General features: G+C 50.7%; 1 protein-coding gene across 1 annotated transcript in view; it reads right to left on the bottom strand.

The window, feature by feature from the left end:
* Positions 1–9,788, bottom strand: part of MON1A (MON1 secretory trafficking family member A) — an 11,340-nt gene extending 1,552 nt beyond the window's left edge. Inside the window, 5 exon segments of the mRNA XM_010851954.1 lie at positions 118–883; positions 1,845–2,330; positions 3,597–3,736; positions 9,504–9,670; positions 9,672–9,788. Of these exon segments, the coding sequence (XP_010850256.1) occupies positions 118–883; positions 1,845–2,330; positions 3,597–3,736; positions 9,504–9,670; positions 9,672–9,788 (1,676 nt within the window).
* Positions 9,789–13,360: the final 3,572 nt, after the last annotated feature.

Genomic DNA, 13,360 nt, shown 5'->3' with positions numbered 1-13,360 from the left:
CGGCTCATTCCCAGAGGGGTGGTCAGCTTCAGGACTGCATCAGGGCTCAGGACCAACCGGCGCCCCCTCCCCATGCCCCTGTCTCCCTCCAACAGAGTCCCCAAGGCCCACCCTCACCTGGTGAAGAGTCCTGAGCTCTTTGACTTATACAGGAAGTGGCGCAGGTCGGGGACGCCCACCTGGGCAACACTGTAGTAGGGCGTGCGCAGTGCTTCCCGGAGCGCCAGGTGCGCTCCGCGCTTCCGCAGGCGCTCCTGAAAGCGGCGGCGGCAGTCAGAGACGGCAAAGAAGTCCTCGCGGTCGGTGGAGACGAGCAGCAGGCAGAGATCCGTGTCAGGCTCCAGGTAAGAGATGTGTGCGTGGAAGAAGCCGGCTGCGTTGAATTTGGGCAGGCACACTGGCGTCCAGGCCTCGCCCTCGCGGAAGGACGAGGAGGAACTTATGAGGTTGAAGAGCAGGTGCAGGTCGATGGGATGCAGGAATTGGTCCTTGCGGCGCACGAGGGCCACGAGCTGGTTGCGCGCCAACAGGATGGAGAAGACCAGGCTGCGGGCGCGCGCCTGCTGCAGGCTGGCACTCACCACGTCGCGCACCGCCGCCGCCAGGGGCAGGCAGCGCGCCGCCCCCATCAGGAAACTGGGGTCTCGCGCCATGAGCTGCAGTAGGTTGTCCGTGATGCGCTCCGAGCCCGAGAGCAGGCGCCGCAGGTCATAGTTCTGCTTCTGCTGAAAGATGTGGCTCAGCTGCGCGCCCGTAAGCAGGCTTAGGATCTGGTAGTAGATGTAAAGCAACTCCTGAGCCAGTTCCTGCGCCGACTGCCGCGTGCGGGCCACCGCCACCAGCACCAGTGGGCTCCGGCGCACGAACACTACCTTGTAGCCATCTGATGGGGGTGGATGGATGGGGGTGGCATCAGCTTCAGCCCCTCTCCCGGGAAAGCCCTCCCGAATTGGCCTGGCCCAGCACCCTCAGAGCCCTGCTTTCTCGGCTGGAGCCTGTCACTTTCGGGCACGTGTGTGTGGGGGGGTGTGTGTGTGTGTGTGCTGAGTCGCTTCAGTCGTGTCCAACTCTTGCGACCCCACGGACTGTAGCCCGCCAGGCTCCTCTGTCCATAGGATTTTTCAGGCAAGAATACTGGAATGGGTTGCCATTTCCTTCTCCAGGGGATCTTCCTGACTCAGGGATCCAACCCAGGTCTCCTGCACTGCAAGCAGATTCGTTACTGACTGAGCTACCAGGGAGTTGGCTTCATAGACTGGGACCAGCTAAAACATAGGAAGCACTTCAGGATAGTGTGTTTACATATTGGGACTTCCCTGGTGGTCCAGTGGTTAAGACTCTGCCCTTCCACTGCAGCAGACTTGGGTTCCATTCCTGGTTGGGGAACTAAGATCCCATATGCCCTACAGTGTGCCAAAAAAATAAATTATTTTTTAATAAATTAAAACAAAAATAGAAAAAAAAGCATAAAAAATGGAAAGAAATTTTTTTCTTTAAATTAAAAGAAAATCCTCAAATAAACAAACAAAACCCACACACTCTTGGGCTAAGTTAAGTGGCAAGAGCTGGGTGGACTCAAGACCTGTGATTTTTTGGTCAGCTCCCCAGGCTTCTTACTCTAAGGGCAAAGTCCATGTGCAAGCCACCTTTGAACCTCACAACAGCTCTATGAGGCAGTCAGTGTTGTTTCCCTGTGTTCCCAGATGAGGACCTGGGGCTCACTGAGGTGGAGGGACTTGGTCACACAGTATATCCCAGCCCTCTAGTCCCTGGGGGTCCAAAACCTGGTGTGAACGAACTGTGTGGCCAGGGAGACCTCTCAGCACCCCCTCCAGGGGGCTCACCTGCATGGATGGAACGGATGGCATTCTTGTCAGCCTCTAGGAAGGACACCAGGGCCACCATGACACCCATGGTGCTGGAAAGTGCCTCCTCGGACCCGTAGCGTGAGTACACAGGCTTCCCCGCCTCGCTCAGCACAAAGACATGCTTCTGGTGCCGTCGCCAGGCCTCAGCAGCCTCTTCCTCATCCCCTTCGCCAGCGCCATCCCTTGGGGGCTCTGTGGCTGGTCGCCTGGCTGCCCCTGGGGACTCTGGCCAGTCCTCAGAGCTTCCTGGAAGCATCTCCTCCTGCAGGTCTCGGGCAACACCTGTCAGCTGAGTGCTCAACTCACTGAAGTCCTGGCTGATCTGACGCATGTCTGTAGCCAGAGGTGGGGGACCCCCAGCACCCTCCTTGGGGCTCTCCCCAGAAGCCGCCCCATCCTCTGATTCAGTCAGGTCCTCGTAGGAACGGGCGTGGACGAACATGGCGCCCTCCTGTCCGGCACCTGGCAGCCAAAAGCACTGGAGCTTAGAGTGGTACCTGCTGGCAGACTGATTCACCAGCACAGCGCCCCATACAGTACTCTAGCTTGACTGCCTGAGGCAGTTGTGATGAGGCAAGCCACTGTTCCCTCCAGCTATAGTCTGCTACAAGTCATGTGACTTATAGCTCATTGGTCTCCTCACACTGGGAATAAGACCCAAACCCCTCCAGGCTGAGGTGGTGGCTGGTTTCTGCCTGTCCCTGTCACTCTCATCTCACAGTCCCTCGCCCTCTGCTCTTTGAATACCCTCACCTACCTCCGGGCCTTTGCATCTCCTGTTCCCTCTGCCAGGAAGCCTCCCCACCTCTTCCCAGACCAGCTCTCCCGTCACACTTCAGCTCTCAACAAAGATGTTAGTTGTCCGTCACCTGACCCCTAGCCCCAAGCACTCTATCATATACCCCCTCCTTGACTTCTCATGGGGCACCTATCAGCTATTGCCCTTCCCCACAACTGCAGTGGAGTTCCCCCTCAAGGGCAGGAACCTGGTTGTTCATCGCTGTGTGCCCAGTACCTCACCTTGTGCATGTAATACCCGCTGTGCTCAATGAATCTCTCTCCTTGGGAGATGCCTCCCCAGGCCCATGCAGGGACCCATAGCTCTGAACCCCCTCCAGTGGAATGCTCTCACTAGCCTGCAGCTCCTCCAAGGCAGAGACCAGGTTGATCTTCCTTTACTGAGGTTTTTTTTTTTTTTGGTACAAAATAGTTAAGAGTTAAGTTTTGAGTCTCTATTATGAGTTCAGCACTGTACCAGGCATCAGGGTACAACACAGGTACCCACAGCTCTGTGTTCAAAGAGCTCCCGATCTTGCGGATGAGAGAGATGGGCAATACCTACACACACAAATACAACCCTATAAAACTAGTGTTCTATACAGAGTGTGGTCAGAGCAGGCCTCTCTGGTGAGGAGATGACATTTAAGGTGAAAGCTGAGGGAGGGAGAGGGAGCCAGGCAGGGACCTATAGACCCAGGAAAGAGGAGGAAAGCCCACATGGGCAGTCAGATAGCACAGGGCGAATGGCACAACATTAAGTGGAGAGGAAGGCCGGAGGCAGACTGAGCCTGGATCCCTCCAGTATCCCCAGCTCATGACAAATAGTCAGTGAGGGAGTGAACACGTGCATGAATGAATAGGAGCAAAAGAGTGGCTGGAAATCGAGACTGCCCAGGAGGCTGCTCTGGCTGTGAGCTGGCTGGGGGTGCCCGAGGACCCTGCCCGTACCTGGCTCCATCCCCTGGGCCAGTCCTGGTGTGGGGCTCTCTGCTCTCTCCACACTCTGCCCATCGGAAGGCGCCAACGTGCCATCGGGGCCTTCGCTGCTTCTCTTCCTCTGCATGTCAGTGGCCATCCCTTGGGCTCTCCTGTGGAGCAAACAAAGGCATCATTGAGGGCAAGGTGCTAGTGGCAGGGCTCACTGGCACAATTAACTGTGCTTAAGTACAGAAAAGTACCCCTCACCAGGACCCAAGTAACTCAGACCTCTAGGGAATAGGTTCTGTATTCAGAAGGGCATATTTGCCCTTCGAAAAAAGCATGCGCTTCTTTGGATGATTATGAAAGGAAGAACACATGGTATCTATTCACTGTATAAAACTTGGAAAATAGAAAAAAAAAAAAGAAAGAAATGTCACCACTGCCCCACCATTCAGGATGTCTCACTGTTCACATCTTAGTATATTTCTTTCTAGTGTTTTAAAATTTTTTTTAATTAAAAAAAATATGTATTTATTTGTCCACGCCCTGTGGCATGTGAGATCTAGTTCCCTGGCCAGGGATCGAACCCATGCCCCCTGCATTGGAAGCACGGAGTCCTAACCATTGGACAGCTAGGGAATTCCCTCTACTCTTTTTTAAAACAATGTATATAAAATGTTATGTATTTATCTATAAACATATAATAGCAGCTAACCCCCCTAAATGCCACAGTAGCATGCTAAGGTTATGTAGATTTTTATCCAATTCTATCACTCCCTTCTGAGGAGGCACTCTTGTCAGGCTAGCTTTACAGGTGAAGGAACTGCAGCTGAGAGAGTATAAGCACCTCCTCACTCAAGGTTGAGACAGGAAAGAAGAGCTGGAGCTGGGAACTGAAACCATTCTATATCCTGATATTTTTCCTTGTACATCCTACCATAAATATTTCTCTATTCAAAACTCGAGTTGACCGATCAGTTCCTTTTGATATTTAAGCGCTAAGAAAGAAGTGAGTCAGAGCAAGCTGGCTTATCTTCAGGCCTGAGCCTTGTTTTTCCACTTGCATTTTGCATCTATTGAATCTGGCACCAGGGCTCCCCTTTCCAGTCAAAACCAACTATGGCCATGTGGGTTCTCAGTGCCCATTTGATGGACACTGAGGAGAGATGCAGCCTGGTCTCTGCAGGAGACACTGAGGAGAGATGCAGCCTCAGGGTCAGGGGGATGTGGCCAAGAGTGGATGTCAGGGATAACGAAGTTGGGTGGACTGAGGCTCAGCTGCTATGGCCCCAAATGACAGGCTGAAGGGTCTTCATTTGGCAGGCAACATACCATCTACAGGAGACAGGTTCCATCTGAGGCATTGACCCTTTAGGGGAGACAGATTTATTTGGGCTAGAAGGGCAGCAGAGATTAGCCAGGGACTCATGAGGCAGGCCCTGCAGGCAGGCCCAGGGCCTGGGCAGGGCTGCTGTCAGTGTGAGCACAGGAGACCCTGCCCCTCCTGGGGCAGAGTCCACAAGGAATAACTGAGGCTTGTCCCTTTACTAGCTCTGTCATCTTGGGTAAATGACCCCACCCTGAGCCTGGCATGAGGCAGGTGCTCAAAAACGTTCATGAAAAGAGTGATTTTAGGGAAGCAGCGTCACCATCACTATCATTGGTGTAGCCCCAGCTTATCTGTATCTCAGACCTCTCTTTCTGACCACCCTCTTGACTAAAAGAACTGATTTTCAAGCTCTTCTTCTTGTCATCTTTGTGGTAAGCCATGGGATCCTTTCTTCAAATTAATCTTTTACAGAAGCTCAATGTGCAGAACAGACGGACAGGGAGGCAGGGGCCAGAGACTGGCCTGATGGCCATTCCCACACTGCTCCTGGAGCACCACGGCCTAAGAGGGGGGACCACTGGCCAACAGCATCACCCCACACAGAGTGTGCTTTGAGTAACCTTGAAAGGAAGTTTATTTGGGAGAACATCTACCTTTGGGGATTTTCTAGGCCCACCCAAGCCTGTCCACCAGGGCACTCAAGAGTGAGGTTCCCAGCGAGGGTCAGAGCCCAGAAGACCAAGGTGTGGGCCACCTTGTTTGACAAAAGGCCAGAGTAATTAAGACACTGCGTGGCCTCAACAGAAACCTGGGGAGGCATCCAGAAAGGTCTCCTTTGAAACTGAGACCAAGAGAAGCAAGCCAAAACAGGCCAAAACAGTCACCGCAACACCACAGAGCCCGGGGCAGTGGATGGGAAGGCAACTAGAGCATGTCCAGGTCTAGAGCAAGAAGACACAGCCAATACCAGGAACCCTGTAGACCATTATTCCACAAGCTAACATAAAAGTCAAGGTGGGGTCTGCGTTGCTGTGTAAAGAGAATGACTGTAGACAGATGAGTCTGTCCAGATGCAGGCAGAGGGGGAGCCAGGGCTTTTGGACCTGGCTCCGTAGATGGAGATCTAGACTGGGATGTGCTTTTTTCTAAGGAGAGGGTCCAGAAGCATTGCTTTAAGTGCACATGCCCCACATTTCTATGTGTACTCACTTGCCCACTCCCCTAGTCGATACCTTCACATCATCTCTCTTCTTAAGCTTCCATCATCTTCTCCCATGCTCACTCTCAGCTCTATCAGTGAGAACCTTCCTTCTAGTTCACTGAGGAAACTGAAGTCACAAAGAGAACTTCCAAGCTGCCCACCACCACCTCACCTTACCTGCCAGACTCTGCCTTCCTTCTTGCTGAAGATGCACTATCCTGGCTCCACTGAGGGCTAACGCCTCCACTCCAGCCCATCTCACCTACCCAAGCATATGGCTTCAGCAGCTGTCGCCTCCCCCTCAGATCATCACTGTTCCCTTCTTCCCTATCCATCACCAATAGACTGTATTTCAATTAAAAAAAAAAAAAAAGTTAAATGACCAAAAAAAAAAAAAGTGGGCAACAGATATAAAGTTATTGATTCTGGACAGAATGTCCAACTTTCATGAAACATATTACTGATGTTCAGGGGGAACCACCTGCAATCAGAATCTAACCAATCTCATCACCTCCACCACTACCACACTGGTCCAGGCCAACATGATCTCTCTGGCAGATGGTTGCCATGGGCTTCTAACTAGTCTCCCCACTTCTGTCCTTGTCCTTGGAGAGTCTGTCCTTCTCACAGTACATAAAGTGATTGGTTTGAAACAGAAGTCAGGCCATGTAATTTTTTTGCCCACAACTCTTTAACAGTCATACCTGACCCAGTGAGAAAGCCAGCTTCTTCACAGTGGTGTACAAGAACCACTGTGCACACGTGCTTCCCTGCACCACCACCCCTAATTACTTCTTCGGCCTCATCTCCTATTCTTGCCCCTACTCGCTCTGCTTCAACCCAGCTTCACTGACTTCATGGCTTTCCTTAAGTATAATGTGGCTTCCCTGGTGGCTCAGCGGTAAAGAATCTGCCTGCCAACGCAGAAGACGCGGGTTCTATCCCTGGGTTGGGAAGATCGCCTGGAGAAGGAAATGGAAACCCACTTTAGTGTTCTTGCCTAGAAAATCCCATGGACAGAGGGGCCTGGTGGGCTATAGTCCATGGGGGTCACAAAGAGTCTGACACAATTTTGTGACTAAACAGCAACAAGTATAGTGTAAACGTAATTCCTGAGTATTCTTTCACTTTAGAACTTCACTCTTGCTGAACTTTCTGCATGGACCATCCCACTCTACTTCTCTCCTGCCCCCCCCACCTCACTACTTGGGCAAATATCTACATGAGTCACTCTGTCACTTCCTTCAGGTTGATGCTCAAGAGGTACCTTATCAGAGAGGCTTTCAAGAGGTACCTTATCAGAGAGGCTTTCCTGGAATATCCTGGATTCTTATCTCCCTAGCCCTATTTTATTTTTCTACATCGAAGGTCACCCTGTGAGCTGTCGCAAAATGTCAGCTCCATAGGCAGGAGGATTTTAATTAACACTTGTCAGATAAATAACTTTGGAAGGGAGAAGGTGAAAGTTCCTCAAAAAACACCCAGCTCCCATGTAGCCTGAGGAGACTCCAGCCTGTGGGGAAGACTTGTCCTCAGTGTTTGGGGGAAAAAAACGGCTCTGGAGTCAGAGGGACCAGGATTAACCTGACTTGATTTTATGTCTCAGCTTTCTTACCTATGAAATGAGGATGATTTTCACTGGGTTGTGTGAGGATTAAATGAGATAAAGTATGTAGCTTGGTTACTCTGAGACAGAGTAGGCATGTACTCACTCAGCTGTCTTTAGTATATCATGATTACGTTTAGTTAACATTCAGACTGTGTGCACCTGCACTTATACACAGGTCCAGTGGTCTCTGGAATATAAATTAGGCCTTAGAGATTGCTCATCCTGAGCCAGGCCTTCAGTGAACAGGCCTGGGAAAATGTGCTTCTGACCTCATGAAGCTAGGTGGGCTCTGACCTGAAATGACCCATCTGTGATGCTGGGACAAAGAGATGCCTTTGGGCCTAGGGCTGGGAGTTCCTCCAGGCTCCCTGGTTCTCCATCCTGAAGTGGCGGGACAGACCATTGGTTCTCTGCTGCTCCCAGAAATCCCTCACAAGTTGAACTCCTTTTTGCCACATGCTCCTGCTCTGTAGTCTTGTGCCTCTGACTCAAAGACTCAAACAAGGGCCACAGCACTTATCCAGTGTACTGAGGCCCCACTTCCCACTGACCCCACTAGACTTCAGGTAACTGAGCTGAATACCAGCATAACCAAGTACTACTCAACATGGTACCTGCATGGAGTGAGGGCAGGGTCAGCTGCTTGGGGCTAGTGTGCACCTCATTCGGAACAGTTCCCCGACCACTTGAGACCATGCAGTACCTCAAGATCTCCAAGGCCAATCTGGGGATCCAGTCAAAAGCCCTGAAGAAACAAACAGTTCCCTGGACACTTAACACGGGAAAAAACTAGGCAGAGAGGGTGAATGACTCACAGCAAACCCCACCCCAAACCCTATTGGAGCCATAACCTGTGTGGCAGAAGCTCCTGGGTGGCTGAAGCAGTTAAACAAGAGAGGTCTCTTGGAACCGGTCCCAGAGTCTCCCATGGGGCCCCTTCTTTGGCGGCCTCTCCAGAAGCCCCCAGGGCTTGCTATTTTCCCCAGAAGTGCTCTGCTGTGCCTTTGAGCAATGTCACCAAACAAGTTAGCTCAATGAGCCCTTCCGGTATGCCTCCCTCCTCTAGGTGCCTGGTCTGGAGAGTGGGAAGGCCTGGCAAGAACCCCTCCCTATTGGCTCCCTAGCACTCTTGCTCCCTCTTCCTGCTTAGATAGTGCCCTAATCTGCCTTGATGCTTGGGAAGTGGGCGGTCTGGGACAATGGTGCCAGGGTGCTTGGTTGTGTGGCAGACAGGGTCCAGGTCAGGCTCTGCTGTAGCTGCTTCAGGAGGATGTCTACTCCGTGGTGAGAGTATAGCCTGGTACTTGCCACTGGTGGTGACCACTCTCCTCTCTGACAAAGGCTGCTCACCCTCCCGCAGCAAACTCAGTTCAGAAAGGGGTGGCTCACCAGGTACAAGAGGCAGCTTGGTTATCCGAGCCAGGGCACCCTTGAGAGCAAAGTCCCAAGCCGCAAGACACCTTCAGAAGCTGCCTGCTCACCCACCAGTCAACCTCTGCCAATCTTTGAGAGTACTCTGCCCGGCCGAATCTGTGTGCGTTAAGTGTGGGCGGGTACTCTTTGGCCACTGCCCGCTATAGGACTTTGTCCTTCCAGCCAAAGGAAGAGCTCCAGGCCTCGCTTTTGTATTCCCCAGCTGGGAACCAGCTAAGGGACCCTAGAGAGACCCAGTCCTCCTACCGCAAATAGCAACGTAGACGGTAGGGGCCTCGTCTTCAAGCCCCTCCCTCCAAAGATGACAGCTCTCCAGTCTCTCGGCGCCCCCAGGCCACGTGGGTTGGCAGTCGGACTCACCTGTTTCTCGGGGAAGGGGGTAGGGGGAGAACACGGAGATTGCCGGTCACTGCCCTCTGCCGGACCCCCGGGAGGGCACGGGTATCCGGCCCGGCCCAGACTGATGGCTCAGGTTCGCAGGACCACGGCCCCCTGTGGACGCAGACATGGCCACGGCGCAGGCCACCACTCCCTCCCACCGCCCCTTGCCGATTGCCGGTTCAGGAAGACAGCATTCGCCGGCCTCTCGCGGCGGAGGCCCGGCTCCAGTAGCTGGGCCGGGCCCTGCCCGCCCCTGGTGTGCATTATGGGAAATGTAGTCCGCAGTGCACGGCCGCCGCGGGGTGGGGAGGGTCGCGGGTCTGGGCAGAGCCCCGGGCTGGGCCTGACCCAGGCCAGGGGTGCCCGCATCCAGCTCCGCCTTCTGCAGGGTCCCAGCCAAGCTCAGACACCTCCCCAAACCCATAGCCCCGGGTGGACCGCAGGCCCAAACTCTCCAGACCTTCTGCCCTAGCGAACAAGAGGTTTACTTCGAGGAAAAGAGACTTTCTTTCCTCCCTAGCGTAGTTTCCTCCACTAATTGTGGAAGGACAGTGCAAGTTTGGGGGCTGGATAAATGTCATAAGTGAGCCCGGCCACACTGGCTGTAAAGGATGTAGGCACACGGTTTGATGCTAAAAGGACATCTTTTCAATCACATTTTAATATATGAGTCTCTAGAATGGTAGTTCTCAATTCTGCACATAGAATGACCTGGAGAACTTAAAACACACAAATGCCTGGAACTTTTGATTTAATTGGACTGGGATGGACTCACACATCCATATCTTTTTTAAAACTTCCCAGGTGATTTGCCAGGGCAAGGAAGCTCTCCTACGAACATTTGTGATTTCCTAGAGACAAAGTGATTTAAAAAACAAACAGGACAACATAAAGTTTTCCCAACAATTTTATTTTTGGAGAGTACTTTAAAGAAATCAAGTTAGGGATTAACAACGATACTGCTCATGTGTCTCTGAAGCAATTAAATTACTTAATAGCCTCATGTTAATTCACCCAACAGTTTAGGGATGAAGGAAAGTCTGAAGTCACTCCTCTGATTATCCCTGTTGCTCCAAGCACCCCAGTGCAATGTCCTGTCTCCATCTCAGTCCTATACCGGAACTGGGGGAGCCCTGCCCCCGGGGCTTTTCTTACAGTCTCAGACAGCTGCCAGTTGGAGCCCATGTCCACAAACTGGACTGTGACTGACACTGAAAAAGCTGTGGCCTTTTATGAGAGATGGCTTTGCTCAGGGCTATTAAACTCATGCACATAGTTTACGGGAAGCTTTCTCCTCCCTTTTAGTTAAGAATATGTGAGAAAATGCCCAATTCCTTAGCTATCCTTGTCTTCACAGGTCATTCAGTAATTTTTCTCTTCATTGGCTCAGGAGGACAGGCTTCCTCCCTTAGAGTAAATATCATTGATACAGTTTTACTCTCACTAGTCCTGCCATATTACAAGAGTATAAGCCAAGAAGATCTCATATTCTCTGATTTGAACAGAAATATGCTGACTACATTCCATTAACCAGAAGCTTCAGCCCATAGAATTGATCCCCAAAGAAGACAAATTTAAAGATTTCTAACATACCCAACCAACCACAACAGTCTCCATGTGACCTCAGGGTTTCTTTGAGTCTCTTGCTTTCAAGCACATCAGCTCTATCAGATAGCACCTCTGTCACTTGGAAGTATTGCATCTCCTTAGCCAAGCAAGTGACCATATATCCCATGAGCTTCTAACTAACGCTTGAGTGTACGTCACTCTATGGATTTGCCTAGCGGTCCAGTGGCTAAGATTCTGTGCTCCCAATGTAGGGGGCCCAGGTTCAATCCCTGGTTAGGGAACTAGATCCCACATGCTGAAACTAAAGATCCTGCATGCTGCAACGAAGATCAAAGATCCATGGGCCGCAACTAAGACCTGGCACAGTCAAATAAAACAAATAAATATTAAAAGCATAATTCTCTTAAAAAAAAAACCCTCTGTTTTAATCTACCTATTGATCTACATTTGAGTATTGGGACAACCCATCCTAAATGTCACTTTTGCTGATAGAATTACAAAGAAATAAATCTAGGTCTTTTGGGATAATAGCACTTGTCAATTCTGTTATGGCTCTGTGGCACTGTATGACATTATTTTAAGCCTTGACCTTTGCCACAAATACCAAGCTACCCTGCACCTCCAGGTCAGGGGCTCCTCAAAATCTCAGCTTTCTGTTTTGTCTAGGCCCATGATTTGCATCGACCCAGTGTGTCATCTCTACAGCAGCAGTAATGAGGACTAGTTGTAAGTGTTACTCGCTCAGTTATGTCTGACTCTTTGTGACCCTATGGACTGCAGCCCACCAGTCTCCGTTGTCCATGGAATTCACAAGGCAAGAATACTGGAGTGGGTTGCCATTCCTCTCTCCAGGGGATCTTCCAGACCCAGGGATCAAACCTGGCTTTCCCTCATTGCAGGCAGATTCTTAACCATCGGAGCCACCAGGAGGAAGCACAAAGGTAAAAGACCTCTGTTCTTCCACAGATTTCTTTTTTTTTCATAACTGGAGTGGCCATTTCAGAACCTGAGGTGCTGTGAAGAAGTTGCAGCTGAAGTGAAAAGGCCCGATTGTATCCAGAAGCTGGGATCTGTTCCAGCCCTGTTGCTGTCTTGCTGGTGTGACTCAGGGCAAATTCTTTAATGACTCTTTCAGCATCTTCAGCAGTTTCCCCCTCCTACAAATATAACATTATATAATATGAAGTATTCTGAACTAATAATAAGAATAGTCAGTCCTTTCCTGGGAATTTCAAAGAGGTTTTCCTTCCTGCCTTTATTTCTTTTGCAGTTCCTGGTAAAGCAACTGCCTTTCCTAATCTGCTGGAAAATTTCATCTGTGGTCCTTGTATCATCTGTATCTTTCCTGGTTCCTGTCTCTCATTTTAACATTTGATCAAGTCTCTACTTTCAGTGCTGAAGAGTCATGGCCCCAAGTGTGATCAAGGCAGCAATGAACCACAGGCAGCAGAGCAGCCTTCCTCTTTGCTGGGCTCATCTGTGTGAGAATTTTAGGGGCTGAAAGTGAGCCAACCCACCTCTGCAACTGGATGTTGTACTCCCCATTCTGGGTGAGGGCGCTGTTCTGGATCAGCTCTTCTAAACAGTTCACACTTTTTGGTCTTAGGTAGTATACCCACTCCAGTACTCTTGCTTGGAAAATCCCACGGACGGAGGAGCCTGAGCCTGTTAGGCTGCAATCCATGGGGTTGCTAAGAGTCGGACATAACTGAGTGACTTCACTTTCACTTTTCACTTTCATGCATTGGAGAAGGAAATGGCAGCCCACTCCAGTGTTCTTGCCTGGAGAATCCCAGGGACGGGGGAGCCTGGTGGGCTGCCATTTATGGGGTCGCACAGAGTCGGACACAACTGAAGTGACTTAGCATAGCATAGCATAGTATAAACAGCCTTACAAGTACTATGGGCCAGTGTAAGTTTAAAAAAAAAAATCCAGATGCTTCCTCTGAAAGCCCTCCATCATCACCCTAAGGAGAAGGGGAAAGTTGTCAACAGCATGAGCCCTGGAGTAGGACTGACTTGAGTTGGAATCCCCCCATCTTCTACTTTCCAGCTGCAGCAAATTAATCTTTCTGGGCTTTGGTTTCCATAACTACAAAAGGGGATATCATGTGGTTACTGTTAAGATTAAATGAGATAATGAAGGGTCAGCACAAGGCCAGGAGCAGAGTTGTGATAAAGGGTTGCAATTATTATTGCCCAAGGAGAGTGGGCATAAGGTAAAAATAATTAGTTCCTTCATATGTTTACCTCTTGGAAGGACAAAG

The sequence above is a fragment of the Bison bison genome, unplaced genomic scaffold (assembly GCF_000754665.1).
Source record: "Bison bison bison isolate TAMUID 2011002044 unplaced genomic scaffold, Bison_UMD1.0 scf7180017864304, whole genome shotgun sequence".
Classification (NCBI taxonomy): domain Eukaryota; kingdom Metazoa; phylum Chordata; class Mammalia; order Artiodactyla; family Bovidae; genus Bison; species Bison bison.
This window is presented reverse-complemented; position numbering and strand designations above follow the sequence as displayed.